Here is a 20,351-nt window from a genome sequence, read left to right on the forward strand (position 1 = left end):
AGATTTTAAGCCTATCGATTTTGGTCGGGATAAATTCTGCCGTTTTAAATTTTTTCGCAATTTAGCGGAATCTCGCGTCGGGGAATGAAGATTTTTGAAATTTTATTTCAGGTTTGGGATCATTCCTTTGGCAATGAGATGGAAATAATAATCTAAACTTTAGAGAAAGCTTTTATTTCCGCTTTATACATTTGAACAGTTAAGTATAATTAAATTTTTCATAAAAATATATAGCTGTATTTATTATTGCACTTCATCATAAGATTAATTGGATTCTGTATTTGTCAGCAATTTTCAACCACACCAGTTTATTCTACCGATACAAAAGTGTTGAAGAATTCTCTCAAGTTACGTTTTCTTTGGACGGCTCACAAAAGTGATGAAAATTCCTAGGTAATGGTGATTTTATTTCCTAATACTATTTCGCGAACTTCATCCGGTAATATCATGATTCTTTTTCGGAGTCGGGCGTAGGCGGTCTTCCTAAAGGTATGATACTTCCTGGAAGAACCCACGATTTTCGATATTTCGGAAGTTCTTCATGTTTTTGGGTCAAAAGTTGCGCCCTTGTCGGTTCGTGAATGTTCGGATCGTACATTTCAAACCTGATATAATGTTTATCGTCTGTTGGTGGCTCGTCGTATAAATGTTCTAAACTTTCCTCCACTATATTTCTTGCTTTTTTCTGAAACTCCTCTTTGTCATTTTTGAACCTGTGAAATGGAAATATTTCTCATTTCCCCCAGCTTCTTTCCTGATGGCTTCTAAAATAAAAAAAAAACACAAGCGCAAACTCACAGAGAAACTGCTTCCTCATTAACTGCATGAGGCAAACTTCCTTCTACATTGTGGAATATCCATTTGATATACTTCAAAACCTGCCAAATATGGTTTTCCGATTTATCCCATTTCGTGAATGCTTTCAAGAGACTCAACTCGTTGGTTTCTTGATGTACTACAGGGTGGAACATTTTTGATTGGAAGCATACGGTCTGAAACGAATTATTGAGATAATTGAATAATTCAATCGATGTTTCACTAGACTTACAGGCAGTTTGGGTGTATCAGGGAAGTCAGGTTCTAGAATAATATCAAAACGAAATACTCCCTCTTCATATGGGCCACTTTTGACAAAAATAACTCCAAACCATGCTACACAAAAAGTATATAATTAATATATCAATTCCATATATTCATATTAAATGCAGAAAAAAATTATATCAGTGGTAATGATTGAAATAATAAAATATTTAAACTACCTAAAAAATTGTCTCTTGAGGGAATAACATAAACACCTTGTATATTTTCACTGATAACTGTTTTACTGAAACACAAAGAATGATAAAATGAAAAACTCTAAACAAATGTACACTTACTATTCAGCCAGAATGACATATTCTAAGCGGATATTTTTATAGAGTTTGCTCAGTTCACCTTTATTCTTCATAAATAAATTTTCATTATTATTTTCGCCAGGTATTACCCTTCGCAGAGATCCTTGTCTAACAAAACCTGAACTTTCGCCTAGATTTGTACCCTAGAAATCGATTAATAACAAAGAGGAATATAATCTAATATTTGTTAATACAGGCTGCTTTTTAGTGAAATATGTTTTTTACCTGATTGGCTGGTTCTTCTTCACAATTCATAATTATTTACTGAAATTCCAAGCTCTTAAATATTTTGATCAGAACATTTCTATTAATTTTTGATTACAATATATTCCAGCATACAACTTCTAATCTGATCAAAGATGCCTCGGGATTTTCGACATTGTTGACAATTTTGACATTAGATCAGCTGTTTTGTTTTTTGTATGAAATGTTTTCATCTCAGAACATAGAAGGTTTTCATCGTTCAATCAGAGACAAGACAACAGTTGTCTCAGGTCAATCAATGGTTTTATCAGAGACAAGTTGTCTCTGGTTTAATCAAACAAATTGGGAAATTAATAACTATCTGAGTACTTCTTCAGACAGGGCAGAAGCTAATTATCAAAATACGAAAAAAAAACAGAAGCACAGATTACTCTTTCTGTGTCCTCTTGTTTCTGTGACCAGGTCACAGGGTCATTTTCAAATTTAACACTACGTGTGTGATAACAAAGAGGAATATTTGGTAATAAATACAATTATCTGTTGTAACTATATAAAGTGATAAAAGTACTGATAGCAGAACAAGAGAGAGATCAAATTTATAACCGAATTGATAACCGTTGACCTCCGTTGATGAGCAAGCAAACTGCGACCGATTTATTACACAATTGCATACTTTTATTATTCAATACAAAACAATAAGCTGATCAATTAATACACGAATTCCGCATAACCCCAGTTGCGCTGCGACACTCCATTAGTTTTTATAGAACTCGGTGATTACAACTTCGATATCAAAAATGGAAGCTGAAAAGTTCGATTTTGACGATGTTTCTTCCGGATATCGCTCTGCTCTCAGCACCCGTTATGCTAGTAAGGAAATGCAATACCTGTTCAGTGATCAAAAAAAATTTTCTACATGGAGGAAGTTATGGATTAATTTAGCAAAGGCTGAAAAAGAATTAGGACTTAATGTATCGGAAGAACAAATTGTTGAAATGTCTGAAAATATTCACAATATAGACTTCAAAGAAGCTTCAGCGGAAGAGGCCTTAACACGGCATGATGTTATGGCACATGTACATGTCTTTGCTAAACTGTGCCCTAAAGCAGCACCAATTATACACCTAGGAGCGACGTCATGCTTCGTGGGGGATAATACAGATTTAATCATAATTAAGGAAGGACTGAATTTGTTGTTGCCAAAATTAGCTACAGTGATAAGAAATTTGGCAAAATTTGCTGATGAATACAAGTCTACACCGACACTTGGATTCACACATCTGCAGCCAGCTCAACTGACAACAGTAGGAAAGAGAGCTTCTATGTGGCTATATGATTTCTTAATGGATGAAAGGTCACTACGGGAAGCAAAAAATAATCTAAGATTTCGTGGTGCTAAAGGAACAACAGGAACCCAAGCATCTTTTCTTCAGTTGTTCAATGGAGATTCAAAAAAGGTGAAAGAACTCGACAAATTAGTTGCACAGTTATCTGGTTTTGACAAGACATATCCAGTTATCGGCCAAACTTATAGTAGAAAGGTTGATATTGAAGTAGTGAATGTTTTATCTTCTCTGGGGTCTTCAGCACATAAGATGTGTAGCGATATTAGAATATTGGCCAACATGAAAGAAATGGAAGAACCTTTTGAAAAAAGCCAAATTGGAAGTTCTGCAATGCCTTATAAGAGAAACCCTATGCGTTCAGAAAGATGTTGTGCATTAGCAAGACATCTTATGACACTATCTTCAAACGCTCTCCATACACATGCTGTGCAATGGCTAGAGAGAACTCTAGATGATTCTGCCAACAGGAGGCTTACTTTATCTGAAGCATTTTTAACTGCTGATGCAGTTCTCATGGTCCTCTCTAACATAACACAAGGATTAGTTGTATACCCTAAGGTAATTGAAAAAAGAATATCCCAAGAATTACCATTCATGTCAACAGAAAATATCATAATGGAAATGGTAAAGAGAGGTGCAGATAGACAGGTCTGCCATGAGAAAATTCGAATATTATCCCAGGAGGCAGGGTTAGAAGTGAAAAAATTTGGCAAAGATAACGATTTTCTAGACCGAGTTCGAGGTGATCCTTATTTTTCACCAATCTTGAAAGATTTGGATAATATTCTGGATCCTAAAACTTATATTGGTAGATCTGAGGAGCAAGTAACTGAATTTCTTTCTGATGAAGTTGAACCTATAGTTGCCATGTATACTTTGAAAGATTCTGAAGTTAAGCTCTGTATATAAGAAATTTGAATATCAAGATAGTATGAGTATTTGTTATGATCTGTAAATAAATGTTTTGAAAAGCATAGTTTCTATCACAGGCTGTAATTTCATCATATTTCTACTTGCAAAGGTTTTGACTTAAGTTAAGACCAGAGACAACTTGTCTCTGGTTAAGACTCTTGGCTTAAGATAAGATCACTTCTACTCTGTCTGTAATCTGTGGATAAGATCAGAGACAGTCCCTGATAAGATCTTTTTTTGGACTCTGTTTTCTATTCTATGTTTATTGTTGTTTTGTGCCTACTACAGAGTATGGCCTACTAGCACAGAACACAAGTTTCTATAAAGAGGAACTCTTTGGTTTCTAGTAGGTCTATGCAAATGTAAAAAAATAAGAAAATGACGTAAAATGATATAAAAAATATAAATAAAAACAAGGTTGAAATTTTCTTTGGATAATTCAATTTCTTAATTCTGAAATGGAAAAAGGCAAAGGTCGCATCTTTGAGAGAACTTTGAGTATATAGCGCTAATCATTTCAATTTCTGATCATCTATCAATTAAATAAAAATGTATAATGTTCTGGGTAAACAGTTTCTAACGAATCCATTCACTAAAACGTTTAAAAAAATAGCTCGGGCTTCTTTTTCTACTTTAGTGGAAACCTTCAATTCCAATTCACCACAAAATAAAGTTCTGGGAAGGGAATCAACTGGATTATTCAATGTTTCAGAGTTGAACACATCATTTGGGTTTTTAAAATTGCAGACGCAATGTGTAAGCAAAATTCAAGAATTAATCGAAGAAGCACTAGATTCATCCAGAAAAAGGAAAATGGTTGAAATTTTCGATGATATGTCTGATTCCCTTTGTAGAGTAGCTGATTTGGCAGAATTCATTAGACTGGCACATCCTGAACCTCAGTATAGGCAAGCTGCTGAAAAGGCTTGTTTGACTATAAGTGAAATTGTCGAAGAGCTAAACACTAATATAAGATTATATGATAATTTGAAGCAAAGTGTTACCAAAGGTGATGTTGAAAAAACTACAGAAGTGGATGACCTAGTAGGGGAATTATTTTTATTTGATTTTGAACAAAATGGTATACATTTGCCAGAAAACCTTAGGAATAAAGTGGTATCCTTGAATAACTCTATTCTTAATTTTGGCCAACAATTTGTTGCTGGAAGTGATTCACCTAGAATTATTAAAAAGTCAGAAGTACCACCTCTTTGCCAGAACTCATTCATTTCTGATGGGGAGGACATTATAGTTTCAGGATTGTATGTGGATTCAATGAATCCTATGATACGTGAAATGGCTTATAAAATATACTATTATCCTGATAAACATCAGGAATTCCTTTTGGAAAACTTAACTGCCGCTCGTTATAACTTAGCAAGAATTTGTGGATTCAATTCATATGCAGAAAGAGCTCTGAGAGGGGGAACTCTAGATGAGACTACCGATGTTATGAAGTTTTTAGATAGAACATCAGACAACATAAAAGAATTTTCCAACTTGGAGTTTCAGTTGATGAAGACAATGAAAGAAGCAGAAAATATAGCTTGTAAAGAAGTGAATGTTTGGGATGTGCCTCATTATATAATGAAAGTTAAGAAAGATTGGTTCAGAGTCTCTCAGGAAGAATTTAGTTCCTATTTTTCACTCGGCGCTTGTATGGAGGGACTCAATACAATCTTTAAAAATTTATTCGGAATCACGCTAGTGAATTGTCAAATTGCTAACGGTGAATGTTGGTCAAGGGATGTATATAAGTTAGCTGTAAAGCATGAAAATGAGGGCATTCTCGGTTATATTTACTGTGATTTCTTCGAAAGACCTGGTAAACAAAACCAAGACTGTCATTTCACAATACAAGGAGGCAGAGAACTGAAAGATGGTTCATACCAGATACCTATTGCTGTCTTGATGTTGAATTTCAGACCACCCACCTGGGGAATGCCCTCATTACTGACCCCACATAATGTAGATAATTTATTTCATGAAATGGGACATGCAATGCATTCTATGCTAGCCAGAACAAAGTATCAACATGTAACAGGCACAAGATGCAGTACTGATTTTGCCGAAGTTCCATCAGTTCTAATGGAATACTTTGCCTCAGATCCTAGAATAATTAGACTTTTTGCAAAACATTATGAAACAAATGAACCCATTCCCGAAGAAATGCTCCAAAGGCTTTGCGCATCTAAAAAAGTTTTTATGGCATGTGAGACTAAGATGCAGATATTTTATTCGGCACTCGACCAGTTTTTCCATGGCGAAAACCCGGATTTTGAAAATAGTAAAAGAATCATAGCAGATCTTCATGAAAGATATTATGGGCTCAAACAAGTTCCGAATACGGCCTGGCACCTTCGTTTCAGCCACTTGTTTGGCTATGGAGCCAAATATTATTCTTATTTAGTATCCCGTGCCATAGCTTATTCCATATGGCAGAACTATTTCAAGAAGGATCCTCTTGATAGAAATAATGGCGAAAGTTATCGAAGGGAATGTTTGGCTCATGGAGGTGGTAGAAACCCAAAGAAACTTGTAACAGATTTCTTAAAGATTAAAGTATCGCCTGAAGCTTTGGCTGATTCTTTAATCACGGAAATTGAACAAAATCACAATACATTAATGACTTATAGTAAAATGTACAATAATAAATAATCATCTCTTCATGACCTTAGGTATTGTATTATTTTATATTGAAGATTATTATGTTGTTATGTTTCCCTCTCGAAATTATAAAACTGTATTTATAACTGATCATATATTATTATTTATTTCCATAAAGATATCCTCCCAAATATAGGTTGGTTGTTTCAAATATGTACATAAAACATTTGATAATTCCTGAAAATAACAAGTTGAATAGTATTAGCAATCACAATGAAAAATTTCCAAACTCGTCTTTGTTTTAAATGACTTTTGAAATAGCTATTGCGCCTTTACATCCTATTTTGATGATCTCTGTTAGTGTAGAATAAAATGGAGCTTGCTCAGCTCCTTCTTGAATGCCTGTATCATGATGTTCTTGTTCTTCGTCCCTAAATTGCTTAATTGTTTCAAGTAATTCTTTGTTAGTTTCTGGATTGTCCAGTAATGTTCTAATCTGATCGTTATAATGTTCTACTATCACAGTTTCAACAGCAACAGTACATGCCATTGCTGCTTTTTCTCCCATAAGAGCAGTACTGGCACCTAATATAAAACCAGCTACATTCCAAATTGGTACCATAACAGTTGGGCGAGTTCTATACTTTGGTATAAGTTCTTCAAATTTCTGACGATGCTTCTTTTCTTGCTCCCACATATGCTGAATGAGGGGCCCCTTCGATGTTCCACCTAGGATTGACATTTGTCCTGCATAAATCTGATCTGCCCCCAATTCTCCGGCATGGTTCACCCTGATCATTTCATCTATTTTCGCTTTTGTGGAGTAAGTTGAACGTATATTCAAATTATGTAAACTTCTGAAAAGCAAAGGTTTTAACGTTTTCATTATAAAATTCGTAACTCCAAAGCAATTAGGACAGATTATGAAACACGAGTAAATTGTTGTATTTGTCAATAAACAACGGTAAAATTAGGTCAAATGGTTCCAATGAGAGCTTTCGCCTACTGCGGTCCTTCAGAACTACTTCAGATAAGTAAACTCAAAAGTTTATTAGTTACATCAATGCTCAGGAGAAGAAAAGTATTTCTTTGAGAGGAACCTTCATCTCAACTACCATGGTTAATTCCATTTGTTTTTAAGAACAAAGTTCCCTTTATTAAGAAGTCCATCGTAGACATAAAGTTTAGTAGGCCCATTACCATTTTCGATTTTGTGGTTATGAATGTTATTTGTAAACAATAATAGATTTATAAAAAGTGCTCAGTTCATTTTATTTATTATTAAGGAAGGAAGAAATGGCAGAAAGAGAAAATGATAAAATATCAAATGCTCTCTCCGTTTTATATGAAGAAACTGCAGGTTTTTTTGATAAAGACTTGAGTTGATTTTGACTCCTTATCATATATCTTTTAGATCTTCTACATATTCCTAAGGAGGTATCTCAAATAGATAGAGAAGCAACTTTGAAAGAAGACTGGTATTTTACATTTCATAAGGATTATGTGTCCAAAAATAAACCTCTGATAATTAAAAACTACTGCACAGATTTTCCTGCATGCAAAAAATGGAATATTGAATATTTCAGGTGAGGGAAGCAAAGTCGAATTATACAAAGATGAAATGAATTCATTAAAGAATATAGAGTTGTTCAAAAACGGAAGTTTTTTAGGAAGAGTATAGGTAGTAAAAATGTGACTGTCGCAGTTACACCAAATGGTTATGCTGATGGCATTGCTCTATCTCCACATGTCGAAGATAACACCGAATATTTTGTACTCCCAGAAGAAAAAACAATGACAATGAAAGAATTTTTAGATAATTTAGAAAACCCACAGTTAGTAGCAGATGGAAGTTTCACGGGATTTATTTGATGCTTCTTACCTTTTCAGACCGAATTATGTATGTTATATACAAAAGCAAAATTCCAATCTCAATGATTTCCCTGAAATTTACAACCACATAGAGAAAGGATATAGTTGGGCTTCCAAAGCATTTGGTACTGAGCCAGATAGCTTGAACTTTTGGATGGGTGATCAAAGGGCAATAACAAGTAGTGAGTTAGGATGACTTTGATATAAATATTTTCCACATAATTATTGCCATTATGCCAATGAGCCAAGTTCTCATAGTAATTTTAATCAAGTTCATAAGTTAGTTGGAAGAATATTATCTGAAATGATCTCAATGGTTTTTTATTTCTAGTGCATAGAGACCCCTATGAGAACTTATACTGTGTGATTGATGGATTCAAAGATTTCATATTGATATCACCAACAGATTTACCATACGTTCCTTATAAAGAATTCCCAGTAGCCCAATATGAGAATGTTACTCTAAGTGGATACAAATTAACTCCAAAACTCGAAAACGATGAAAAAACGTTCATTAAATGGGTTGCAGTTGATCCTTTGGATACAGAAAGTGTAAATAAATACCCACAATTTAGAAAAGCTAGAAAATATCAAGTACATCTGGAGAAAGGTGACATGCTTTACCTCCCAAGTCTCTGGTTCCACCATGTTACGCAAAGTCATGGTTGTATAGCAGTAAATTTTTGGTACGACATGGAATTTGATGTAAAATATTGTTATTATAAATTTTTAGAAAAGCTCTGTGAGTAGAAGAATAAATATTCTCGTTCTGCTTTTCATCTTTCGAACCTTTGATCATTCATATGATGTGTCTAGAAGACTGGTATATAAAGTCAGAAGAAAGGCTGTTGTTTTGTACGCATTATTAATTTATGTCCGGTATAATTCCCATATGGTTATCACACCAATGATAAAAGATATGTTTCCAAAATGTCGCATCTACCATATTGAATTCAATTTGAATTTATAGCACAGATTACAGAGTAGATTTATAGTTAGCAATTCAATATGGCGGTCTAAGATGGCGGATTTGTAGAGGTAATGGCGGATCACGAATGTTTAAACTTGCGATTCTGTGGTCGATCAATTCGCGAAATCATAGATAACCTATAGATGCGCAACTCTCTGTCTGAATTTGTTTCCTTTAGAGCGACATCTATCGAGTTTTTTCCTTTTTCGCCGGCATGATTTTGGCAGCATTGCTACCAGAATTACAGATGCCTACTGAACTGCCAACGCATTTGGTTTAAATTTCAATACATCAAGATTGAAATTTCGGTTGCGTACCATCACAAATTTATGCCGAAAAAAATTTAATTTCCGACATAAATTAGTAATGATGCGCAGAAGATTTGATACTCGCCGAAAAAATTTCAATTTGTAGATTTGGTAACATCTGATTGGAAAAATTAATCTATAGGAATAAAAGAAGATAATACCTCCTCATATTGGGCTTGAAACTCCTCAACAACAACATCTACTTGCCCCCTGAATTCTTCCCTAATTTTGAATTGGGTTATTAAAAGGAGTTATTTTGGCGAGGATATTTAGAGTTGAGCGATGAAAAATAGTATTACATGTTCAGGAGGGTCTCACCAATTTTGTGTGGGCTTCATTTAGCCTGAATTACTTCCAAGCAATCCGAACATTTATTATAATATCATTCATCGTTTTTCTGGCTAAATATCCCGCCACATACGGTTTCCTCGAATCATTTTTTACATTTTTACGTCAAAAGTTTTGACTTCCATCACATTGTTGTTGTTTTTATTCTTTTTCTTCTTTCTCAATCAAAGTTGCTGCTATTAAATAGATATTCGTGAAGAAATCTACTCTAAAATATCTATTCATCCATAGTTAAAAGGAAAAAACTCGATAGATGGCACTACTTCTGCCCGAACAAAATCATTTCAAGGGAGTTAACCCCCCCTGCGCGAAATGACATTGATATTTTTTTGAACTGCCATGGATCAAACACAATCCTCCATATGTTATTCAGAGTTGATGAACTCTTCTGAATCATCCCTTTTCAGAAATGAATTTGAGAAAAACGTTAAAGGATTCAACAGATTACCCCAACATATCTTGCTGAAAATATTCTCCCATTTGAATGAGAAAGATTTACATACAGTACAGCAGGTAACACATTACTTATCGCAGTCAAACATGAAAATTTACGTTGAAACTATTTTTTAATGCCCAAAGAAGTATCACCTCCTGTACTGTTTGATATAGGACTATTTTAGGTGTGTCAAAGATGGAAACAAGGCGCGTTAAATCCTTCGTTGTGGAAAAATTTGAAAATACAGAAACTTCGTACGACCGGTAGTGTGAATATGGCTCTGCAGAAGATATGGATGTTTGGGCAACTTGAAAAAGTATACATCAAAGACGTAATAGAAGCATCGGCTCTTCTGAGACAAGTATATCGATGCCTACCCAATCTGCAATATCTTATCATAAGATACTGCAATAATCTCAGTGCTCAAACTGTGAGAGCTGTGTTGAGGAAATGCAAGCAACTGAAAATGCTAGACTTGAAAGGAACTACCTTTAAAGATAGCTCAATATTCGATGAATTGCCCAGACTTAATTATTTGAAGTAAGCTACCCCAAGCCGTCACACAGAAGGTCGATATTTTCTGTGTATGAACGTAGTGCTTAGCTTTTACTACATTATTTTTGTGGTTATCTTCAGAAGTTAGTCATTGACTCTTATGTAATGAAGTTAGCTTTTCAAGTTCCGCGAAAATTTGCTGGTATTTTTACTAAATTGTTCTTTTACATTGAAAATTAATCTACAATTCACTGACAATCTTGTGGATGTAAAAGTTAAGCACTACGTTTAGAAATAGATCGTCTTCTATATTCCAAAACCCCTACTTCACTTTTGGAAAGCTCCTTATACATTTGATTTGTGATTTTTTAAAGGATTTTGAATTTGTCTGATAACGGAAACCTCACTACTAAAGACATGGTCGACATCTCACTGAACTGCCGTAATTTGGAAGAATTTTACGTGTCTTCCATAAGGTATGATTCATCGAGAGAACAATTGACCGACGAAGATTGTAGTTTCATTGTATCCAATATGTCGAACAATTTGAAGGGTTTTTTCATCGATGGGGCTACATTGACCGATCAATGCTTCCAAGTGAGTTGATATTGATTTTCCAAAGTATTTTAGGTGAAAAGGAATTCAGATCAGAAGGTTAACAATTCTGTGCTCGAACGTAATGCTTAGCAGAGACAAGAGACCCTTTCTCTATGATGCTTAGCTTCAATGGCAAAACATCGAGCTAAGCACTACCAAAGATATTAATCTTTGAGCACTACGTTTACATGCAGAAGGGTGCTGAAATTAGTCCAATCACTTTGAAATCACACTATGTTTTGATTAAGCCTTCAAACCTTTTCAGAAAATATTGATGTGCCATAAGTTAGAATATTTAGGGTTTCATAGAGCATATAATTTGAACGGAAAAACTTTCTCCGTAATATGGCAGTATTTGAGAAATTTGAAGACGTTGAAGTTTACATTCGGTAATCAGATCGGAGATGTAGATGTAGAAACTGCATTTTTTGATGGAAAAAAGGAGATGAGAAATTTGGAAATCATTGATTTCACTGGATGTTGGAAGGTTCATATTGAATAGAGACATCGAATTCTTATTGAAACATATATTTTTTCCAGATAAAAAATAACGCTTTGAACGCAGTTGCTGAATGTTGTCCCAAATTGAAAAAATTAATCATCAAAAGCTGCAAGAATATAACTGACATATCATGTCTCCAGAAATGTGATAGTTTGGCAATTTTAAATATTGCGTTCTGTTTAAAGCTATCTATAGACAACTTCCTGCCAATACAAGCATCTATTCATATTATATTCGTTGATAATGGTGAAAATCTCAAAAAATTGGAAGCTTCTCTGAAGGAAATGCCGAGTAATATCAAAATACGAATTTGTCATTCTCAATTCAGAAAAAGCTTCGAAGATTATAGGATTGTTTAATTGATAATTTTATATCGAAATGTATGAAGTTTTAATTATTAGTCGAAATTTTGGAATATATATTTTTGAAATAATACTTTTTTTGGCGATGCAGATAACGTTATTATCACGTATCCCCAGATGTGGCCGATATGCATATGTTCTGTGTGCACAGTGTGCATTACCAAAGAGTTAAAGACTCTTTGGCAGAGACAACCTGTTGTCTCTGCTCTTTGGCATTACCGAACTCGCCGATCGCCGAGTAATTCATAAAGGAGCGTGAACCATAGAAATGTTAGTATTATATTTGAATCATACATTGAACTCTATGGGAACCTATACCTATGGTTCCCATAGAGTTCAATGGAATCATAGAACAGCAGTATCAGAGCAGTATAATGTTCTGTGTTATTCAAAAATGACTATGGCATATTTGTTTTCTGTTATCTGAGTTGTGAGCAAATTCCTTGCATTCCTGAGCACAAGTGACTGTGTGTCCAGCTCCTGAGCTAAGGAGGTGTTTGATTTGTGAATGGTGATGATCTAGGCTCATTGTGAAAGACAAAAAAAGAAAAAGAATAAGATCGGTGATTTCTGTTATATGAACCAGAGATTCCTCTAAAAGAACATGACGTGTGACGTGACGTGTCGAAAACAACTTTTTGACAGCTGTCTTTGTATCTAAACAATCTGCTCTGCTAGAAAATATCAATTCGAAATATATAATCATTTCTCGAGCAAAATGACCAACCAAGAAATTAAAGATAAAGATGACGCTGCTAATAAGGCAAGTGCATTTATTCTTGATGTTTGAAATATGTAATTTCATCAAATATAAGTTTAATTAATCTTCTTATTTAGCCGACGAAAATCAACAAATGGGATGGTTCTGCCGTTAAAAATTCTTTGGATGATGCTGTTAAAGAGGTACATATCATATAATAATAAGTTTTATAACTTAAACACCCTTTGTCTCTTTAGGTTCTCACTAAAAAATACAACTATGTTGAAAATTTTGCTCTTATGGATGGCAGATTGTTAATTTGTGGTATAGCTGTCGGCGTAGCAATGTTCGCTCTTGTTTGGGATTATTTATACCCGTTTCCAGAATCTAAGTGAGTCAACATCGAGAAACACAAGATTTATGTTGAAGAATTAGAATTTGGGACAAATAAATGAATTCGACTTGTTTTCAGGCCCATTTTGATATTTTCTGTTACAACATACTTCTTTATGATGGGTGTGCTAACTTTGTATACAACATACAAAGAGAAGGGCATTTTTGCTGTATGTGTACAAAAGAACTCTAAAAGGGACATAGTTTGGGAAGCTAGCTCATATTTGAAAAAGTATGTAAAAAATGAATCATACTGAATTTTTGAATTACTGTTAAAATGTTCATTACGATCATTTCCAGATATGATGATATTTACCATTTGAAATTGAGCTGTACGGATTCCAATGGTAAATCAAATGAAACATCTTCCAAGAAAAGTGTGGCTAATTTTATAAATGAGCAAGGCTTTGTGGTTCCCGAGTTGGTAGAAGCTGAAGTCACAAAATTACATAATTCACTTTTACATGATCGTAAAGATAAATAAATTATAGTGATAATTTGAATAAAATTGGTATTTATAATGTTCGTTTTTATTTAGGGAAATCTTCTAAAGTGTTGCTGTGAATTTATTTTTTTGCTTTCTTCACGAGTCCATTAAATTGTGAAGGACTAATTCTTTATATTCACATTAATCCTGTGAGTTGTAACTATAATGAGTTCAATTTTCGAGTCAGGAAAATGTGAAAAAAAGTTGAGTATTTCTCTGGTATGTGAAAATTGGGCATCTCGCTAGATGGCGTTGCAGTAGAGCCATAATTTCTCGTCAAGGGATGAAATTTTGTTTGTATGTTTTGATAAGGCCCCGCGCCCCGCAAAGGTTGTTCGAAAATTCAATAAAAATCTTATAACAAATATTTTGATTAAATATTTGTGTCGAGAATTCTCCCTCGTTCCATGTATCCATGCAATTAATATACTAAACAAATGGTACCAGGTGAACGGTATCACGCGAATTTCGATCGAATCGGTGCAACGCGGCATATTTTTCATTCATATCTTTTGTTACAAACGTTGACGAGATGATTAAAACTGAGCCTGATTTAACATTTAACGAACCCAAAAATGTGCAAGAACTACCTCAATATGTAAGCTAATTTCTGCACTTACTATAATTTATTTTTTCACATGAGATAAGGTTGAGTTATGATCAAATGAGTTCTTAGGCAATAAATTGGTCTGTTTAAAATATTTAAAGCTTCATTCCGATTTTTTTGAATTTTAGGTGCAGAATCTCCTAGAAAGCATACAAAGTAAATTGGAGACTACATCAGATCAAATAATGTCCAGAATAGAGGAGATGGGCAAACGAATTGATGATTTAGAAAAGAATGTTGGTGATCTGATGACTCAAGCTGATATAGAAGAATCTTGTAAATAGTAGCCTAATTTTGTTCTTTTGTAACCTTATACTATTGCATATAAAAAGCAGGAAAATGCATTTGCACCTAAATATAGATAAATTTGAAGAATATGAATTCATCATGGAATAGGAAAGATGAAAAGTTCAATTATAATTATCGCGCGAAAGGTAGGTAATGCATTTTTCAATAATGCTAACGAAATATTGATTTATTGCTTTATTCTAATGTAATTATGAAAATTACGGAATTATCGCTGTTTAACCACACATGTACAATGCATTTTTCTTGAATAAAATATTCCCATATGTATAAAATGTTTCTCCTATTAGATCAGTTCGCTCAAGTGACATTATTGTAGAATCTTCATCTACGCCCCTGAATTAACTAGAAACTATATTTTTCTTTCTTTCATATCGGATAGGAGAGGAAGGAAAAGTTGTCGAAAAAAAGACAAGACTTTAATAAATACAAATATATTTGATACAACTAAACCATACTTGTTCGAACATTTTATAAAACTAATGACTCATTATAATGTCGAATTCACAAAAAAAATTAATTAATTTCACCTAATATCACAGCCTTATTTGCTATTATATACAATTATTTGGCATATATTCTTGATTCCATTTCGGAATTGTATCGAATTCATGAATAAATGGTATTTTCTGCCGAATATCGACCCCTATGAGTGGATAAATATCACAAAGGGATATTAAATGTGAACTTAATTTTTTGACGTCGATTATTCTTTATAAAATTACAATCAGTTTTCTTTCGAAGCCGTGAAAAAAGGTATTATGGTTTTTTGCTTTGCCAGAAGCAAGTGAAACAGGAGTTTCCACAAAAAAAAATCTGTTCATTTGGGTCGATTTTTTCATTCAGAAACCTAGCTGCAAACAAAATTATATAATCTTTGATAAACGAAACTTACTCATTTCTTTTTTTTCCCGATAAAATATCGACTGTTTGCTGATATTCTGTGAATGAAACTCATAGACTCATAGAAATATTAGTCTATGATGAAACTCTAATGCTCGGTTTGACTATGGAGAGTAGATCTTTACTCCCAACTGTCCCCCGGAGCGTAGACCACAGACCAATATTGAAGAATTTTCACCTATCGGTCTGTGGCTTGTGGTTTTATTCAAATTCTATGAAGGGCACCCTCCATATATCAAATTCGATGCAAACTATCAAGTTAATCTTTCATGAATCTACAAAATCACTGCAAAACTTTTCTGAACATTCGCCAAGTGGCAATTTATCTCTCTCTCCGAGTTATATCCGGATTCTGTCCGTTCATAGAGGACCACAAACAATTGGAACAACAAAAATATTGGAAAATATCTAAAATCAATTGGACAAATCGTCTACAAAATTCGACTTCCTTTTGAGCTCAACACGGAAATTCCTTCCGCCAACTTCCCATAAAACTGGGAAGGCCAACATTACCAACGATACAACTCTATGGTCGCATCACAATTTTTTGTAGAAAACTAGCGAGCAGTGCTGTCCTGCCCGTCCAATAGTCAGAGCGACGCTGTGGCCGTGAAATTCTGCCTCCTCCTGAGGATCCTGGACTTGTACAGATCAGACTTGTGGCACACGACCACCGTGCCACCCTGATTCGTGTTGGGCGCAACCTTGCCGTTGGCACTTCCTATTAGCGTACCTATCATTTTGGAGACGGAGAATTTTCTCGGTTTTTGGGTGGACTGTACCGACCGACATTCGTTCAGGATAGAATCTATGGACGTGTAGATGGCTCTGCTGTTTTCGGACACTGACACCTCGTGAAATTGACAGTTGTTCTGGATTGCGACCGTTCGGCCTTCCACTTCTTCGACCTGTAACAACAGAGATAGGATTTAGTGATGATATTCTCTGTGAACCCCTTGGCGATACAAGCTAAGCACTACGTTCAAACACAACATCATCCCATCTATGAAAACTCTATGAATCAGTTTCTATGAGCGCTCGATTGGAAAACATAAGTGGTTCATAGCTAGAATGGGGAATGGGATTAAAAAACAAGCTATCTGAGTGAATTTTCTTCTTCATAAACACCCGTAACTTCCGCATTCAAAAGGAAACCAGAAACGTCACGCAACACGAGTTGAGGAATCGAACAAAACTCGCCTTCAATAACAGGCGGATAGTTCCGGACCATAGAGATGAAACAACAGTGACGATCCGCCCGAAGGTAGAGGACTTTGATTAGGAGCAACTAATGAACCTTCCCGACCATTCTCACCCTTTCGTTAATTCCTCGAGTGGATCGTGAACCCGGAAACGTCTTTGCAACGCTAGTACAACTTCAGGCAACGGAACCACAAGAACGATATTTCCTGCTAACGTGAAAATGACCCTCTCGAGGATCGGAAGAAGGGGTCAATGGCCGCCTCATCATCTGAGTTTATGTGCAGTAAATTTTATATCCGTTTCCAATCATTTCCGACGATGTTTAATGTTTTGGGTTTCCTGTTAACGGTTCATTCAACGCATCGTTTTTGAATCTTACTTCACAAACGATCCGGAAAGTGCTTTTAAGGAAAAAACTAGCAAGGTTCATAGAAGATCATGACATTGAGGAGGGTCGATATTCTATGCTCCGATTTGTGGTTATCTGACACAGATTATTATCGACCAATTTTTTCATTTTTTTCATTACCTCATCAAGATGAATATAACAATTTGATAGCTTAGTGTTGGAATTTTCAATATACTTACGAAACGCACTGCTGAGAAATTTTATGATCTACTCAACATAAACATGATTATGAACGAATCTTCAAACAATGGGAAAATCGACTCAGTTTCACCAGCTTATTTCCGGACTTGTCGAAGTTAGGGTGAAGCCTTTTGCGTACATTCTACTGATAGGGTTTCCCATCATTCCGTCTTATAATAAGGAATTCTTCGAACCAGATTATTCAATGAGAAATTACTAATATCAGGAATAGAACTACAACCGACCTTGTAAAATCTATAAACGATGCGTTTGATCTGGCAAATTATACCTATGTGGCGAAAATTTCTATCGATCAAACATCCGGTTTGCTGGGAATAAACTATTTGAAGTTTTCGTTCACTGAAAACTCAAATCAAGAAATTATCAAGTGGCAAATATTGTGATGAACAAAGAATATTTTCTGCAGCTTTCTCATCAAGCTGCTCCAAATATCTGCTGTCATTGAGTGGAGCCCCATAACTTTAATACTACCTATAAATGAACTCTCGCACAGTAGCTAATTTTGTCCAAACATGTAGCCATCGCGTGGTCAAAAATGATTATCAGATTGTGTTATCTATTTTTGCTGATAAACAAGCTTAACGCATTTTTAATATAATATTCTTCAATTCCATGAGTGTTTGTTTTGTTGTAAACAAAATGCTGAAAAAAATAAACCATGAATCTTGCTTTGTCATCCGAAAGAAATTCAGTGCAATTTTTCTCTCATATCTATGCCTTTCTCGAGCTATATATAACGTAAAGTAAGCCACATACATTCTATGGTTTCTTCTTCTTAACATGACCCGTTTTTTAGAGGAAGAAGAATTTCAACTTACTTGTCTCAAATGTTCCAAGTCGCATTTATTTCCAAGCAAAACGATGGGCATCTGACTCCTAAGCTGCGCTACTCTCTGCAAAAGTTCAGCGGCGTGCGTGAGGGAATCCCTACAGGTGATATCGTAAACAACGACACAAGCATCCGCCCAGTATATAGCTTCCTCGGGGAAGAGGGATAATTCACAACTGCATACGTCCACCACTTCTACCTCCAAGGGGATGCTGTTTACCGTCAGCGTTTGCCTGTAGAGAAGGTCTGTAATGAAAAAAGAGACGATTAGAGTTGGTGCTGAGGGATTAAGTAGTAGCATTGATTTGACGTGATATTTCCTATCCTTTTCTTCGTTTCAGAGTTATATTGTTGTTATGGTCATACATTATGAGGAAATGGAACTTTTTCATAGAACGATATTGGTTAGCATCTATGAAAACAGATTTACTATCTCTTATTTCACCTTAGAACATAGATATGTATGTTCCAGGGCTTTTTTCACGAGCTTTCTACAGGCGCTTTTTACCCGCGCTTTTTACCCGCGTTTTCTACCCGTGCTTCCCACCCACTTTTTCTACCCGTGCTTCCCACCCACGCATTCTACCCGTGCTTCCCACCCACGCATTCTACCCGCTCTTCCAACCCACGTTTTTTACCCCTGCTTCCCACCCACGTTTTCTACCGGGCTTCCCACCCACGCATTCTACCCGTGCTTCCCACCCACGCATTCTACCCGCTCTTCCAACCCACGTTTTCTACCCGTGCTTCCCACCCACGCATTCTACCCGTGCTTCCCACCCACGCATTCTACATGTGTTTCCCACCTACGTTTTCTACCCGTACTTCCACCCACGTTTTCTACCTGTGCTTCCCACCCACATTTTCTACCCGTGCTTCCCACCCACGCATTCTACCAGCTCTTCCCACCCACGCATTCTACCCACTCTTCCCGCGTGGGTTGGAAGAGCGGTAGAATGCGTGGGTGGGAAGAGCGGGTAGAATGCGTGGGTTGGGAGAGCGGGTTGAATGCGTGGGTGGGAAGAGCGGATAGAATGCGTGGGTGGGAAGCACGGGTAGAAAATGTGGGTGGGAAGCACAGGTAAAAAGCGTGGGTTGGAAGAGAGGGTAGAATGCTTGGGTGGGAAGAACGGGTAGAATGCGTGGGTGATAAGCACGGGTAGAAAACGTGGGTGGGAAGCACGGGTAAAATGCGTGGGTTGGAAGAGCGGGTAGAATGCGTGGGTGGGAAGAGTGGGTAGAATGCGTGGGTGGGAAGCATGGGTAGAAAACGTGGGTGGGAAGCACGGTAAAATGCGTGGGTGGGAAGAGCGGGTAGAATGCGTGTGTGGAAAGAGTGGGTAGAATGCGTGGGTGGGAAGCATGAGTAGAAAACGTGGGTGGGAAGCACGGGTAAAATGCGTGGGTTGGAAGAGCGGTGTAATGCGTGGGTGGGAAGAGTGGGTAGAATGCGTGGGTGGGAAGCATGGGTAGAAAACGTGGGTGGAAAGCACGGGTAAAATGCGTGGGTTGGAAGAGCGGGTAGAATGCGTGGGTGGGAAGAGTGGGTAGAATGCGTGGGTGGGAAGCATGGGTAGAAAACGTGGGTGGGAAGCACGGTAAAATGCGTGGGTGGGAAGAGCGGGTAGAATGCGTGTGTGGAAAGAGTGGGTAGAATGCGTGGGTGGGAAGAGTGGGCAGAATGCGTGGGTGGGAAGCATGGGTAGAAAACGTGGGTGGGAAGCACGGGTAAAATGCGTGGGTTGGAAGAGCGGGTAGAATGCGTGGGTGGGAAGAGTGGGTAGAATGCGTGGGTGGGAAGCATGGGTAGAAAACGTGGGTGGGAAGCACGGGTAAAATGCGTCTGTTGGAAGAGTGGGTAGAATGCGTGGGTGGGAAGCATGGGTAGAAAACGTGGGTGGGAAGCACAGGTAAAAGCGTGGGTTGGAAGAGCGGGTAGAATGCGTGGGTGGGAAGCATG

General features: G+C 36.3%; 8 protein-coding genes across 10 annotated transcripts in view; 5 read left to right on the plus strand and 3 right to left on the minus strand.

The window, feature by feature from the left end:
* Positions 1 to 158: 158 nt before the first annotated feature.
* Positions 159 to 1,769, minus strand: LOC123310719 (protein crossbronx homolog). Its single transcript, XM_044894349.1, has 6 exons — positions 1,620 to 1,769; positions 1,377 to 1,537; positions 1,260 to 1,324; positions 1,049 to 1,152; positions 799 to 992; positions 159 to 713 (listed from the first exon to the last, which is right to left on the minus strand). The coding sequence occupies exons 1-6, from the start codon at positions 1,647 to 1,649 to the stop codon at positions 446 to 448; spliced, it is 822 nt and encodes a 273-aa protein (XP_044750284.1). The 5' UTR covers positions 1,650 to 1,769; the 3' UTR covers positions 159 to 445.
* Positions 1,770 to 2,131: 362 nt separating this feature from the next.
* Positions 2,132 to 3,918, plus strand: LOC123311897 (adenylosuccinate lyase). The gene has a single exon (XM_044896013.1). It carries the CDS (start codon positions 2,396 to 2,398, stop codon positions 3,851 to 3,853), a length of 1,458 nt encoding a protein of 485 aa, XP_044751948.1. The 5' UTR covers positions 2,132 to 2,395; the 3' UTR covers positions 3,854 to 3,918.
* Positions 3,919 to 4,235: 317 nt separating this feature from the next.
* LOC123311354 (mitochondrial intermediate peptidase) lies at positions 4,236 to 6,613 on the plus strand. Its single transcript, XM_044895262.1, has one exon. It carries the CDS (start codon positions 4,406 to 4,408, stop codon positions 6,512 to 6,514), a length of 2,109 nt encoding a protein of 702 aa, XP_044751197.1. The 5' UTR covers positions 4,236 to 4,405; the 3' UTR covers positions 6,515 to 6,613.
* LOC123311356 (5-demethoxyubiquinone hydroxylase, mitochondrial) lies at positions 6,603 to 7,443 on the minus strand. The gene has a single exon (XM_044895263.1). The coding sequence runs from the start codon at positions 7,347 to 7,349 to the stop codon at positions 6,765 to 6,767; it is 585 nt and encodes a 194-aa protein (XP_044751198.1). The 5' UTR covers positions 7,350 to 7,443; the 3' UTR covers positions 6,603 to 6,764.
* Positions 7,444 to 7,662: 219 nt separating this feature from the next.
* On the plus strand, positions 7,663 to 9,088 carry LOC123311401 (bifunctional peptidase and (3S)-lysyl hydroxylase Jmjd7). Its single transcript, XM_044895314.1, has 5 exons — positions 7,663 to 7,823; positions 7,878 to 8,049; positions 8,134 to 8,298; positions 8,354 to 8,517; positions 8,667 to 9,088. The coding sequence occupies exons 1-5, from the start codon at positions 7,760 to 7,762 to the stop codon at positions 9,083 to 9,085; spliced, it is 984 nt and encodes a 327-aa protein (XP_044751249.1). The 5' UTR covers positions 7,663 to 7,759; the 3' UTR covers positions 9,086 to 9,088.
* Positions 9,089 to 10,273: 1,185 nt separating this feature from the next.
* LOC123311225 (F-box/LRR-repeat protein fbxl-1-like) lies at positions 10,274 to 15,079 on the plus strand. 3 transcript variants are annotated; one of them, XM_044895057.1, is made up of 5 exons: positions 10,274 to 10,474; positions 10,582 to 10,937; positions 11,267 to 11,489; positions 11,755 to 11,976; positions 12,030 to 12,414. In XM_044895057.1, the coding sequence occupies exons 1-5, from the start codon at positions 10,301 to 10,303 to the stop codon at positions 12,348 to 12,350; spliced, it is 1,296 nt and encodes a 431-aa protein (XP_044750992.1). In that variant the 5' UTR covers positions 10,274 to 10,300; the 3' UTR covers positions 12,351 to 12,414. The 3 variants fall into 3 exon arrangements, with proteins under 3 accessions (XP_044750992.1, XP_044750995.1, XP_044750994.1); XM_044895060.1 differs by lacking the exons at positions 11,755 to 11,976; positions 12,030 to 12,414 and adding an exon at positions 14,669 to 15,079; XM_044895059.1 differs by lacking the exon at positions 11,755 to 11,976 and having other exon boundaries at positions 12,030 to 12,415.
* Positions 12,960 to 13,967, plus strand: LOC123311226 (probable signal peptidase complex subunit 2). Its single transcript, XM_044895061.1, has 5 exons — positions 12,960 to 13,116; positions 13,191 to 13,256; positions 13,311 to 13,444; positions 13,526 to 13,678; positions 13,747 to 13,967. Exons 1-5 carry the CDS (start codon positions 13,072 to 13,074, stop codon positions 13,928 to 13,930), a joined length of 582 nt encoding a protein of 193 aa, XP_044750996.1. The 5' UTR covers positions 12,960 to 13,071; the 3' UTR covers positions 13,931 to 13,967.
* Positions 15,080 to 15,625: 546 nt separating the features above from the next.
* LOC123312182 (ras-related and estrogen-regulated growth inhibitor-like protein) overlaps positions 15,626 to 20,351 on the minus strand; it is a 30,297-nt gene continuing 25,571 nt past the window's right edge. Inside the window, exons 4-5 of the mRNA XM_044896444.1 lie at positions 18,381 to 18,637; positions 15,626 to 16,657 (exon numbers count right to left, since the gene is read on the minus strand). Coding sequence (XP_044752379.1) covers positions 16,340 to 16,657; positions 18,381 to 18,637 — 575 coding nt within the window. The 3' untranslated portion in view covers positions 15,626 to 16,339. The remainder of the gene's footprint in view (positions 16,658 to 18,380; positions 18,638 to 20,351) is intronic.

The sequence above is a fragment of the Coccinella septempunctata genome, chromosome 4 (assembly GCF_907165205.1).
Source record: "Coccinella septempunctata chromosome 4, icCocSept1.1, whole genome shotgun sequence".
NCBI classification, from domain to species: domain Eukaryota; kingdom Metazoa; phylum Arthropoda; class Insecta; order Coleoptera; family Coccinellidae; genus Coccinella; species Coccinella septempunctata.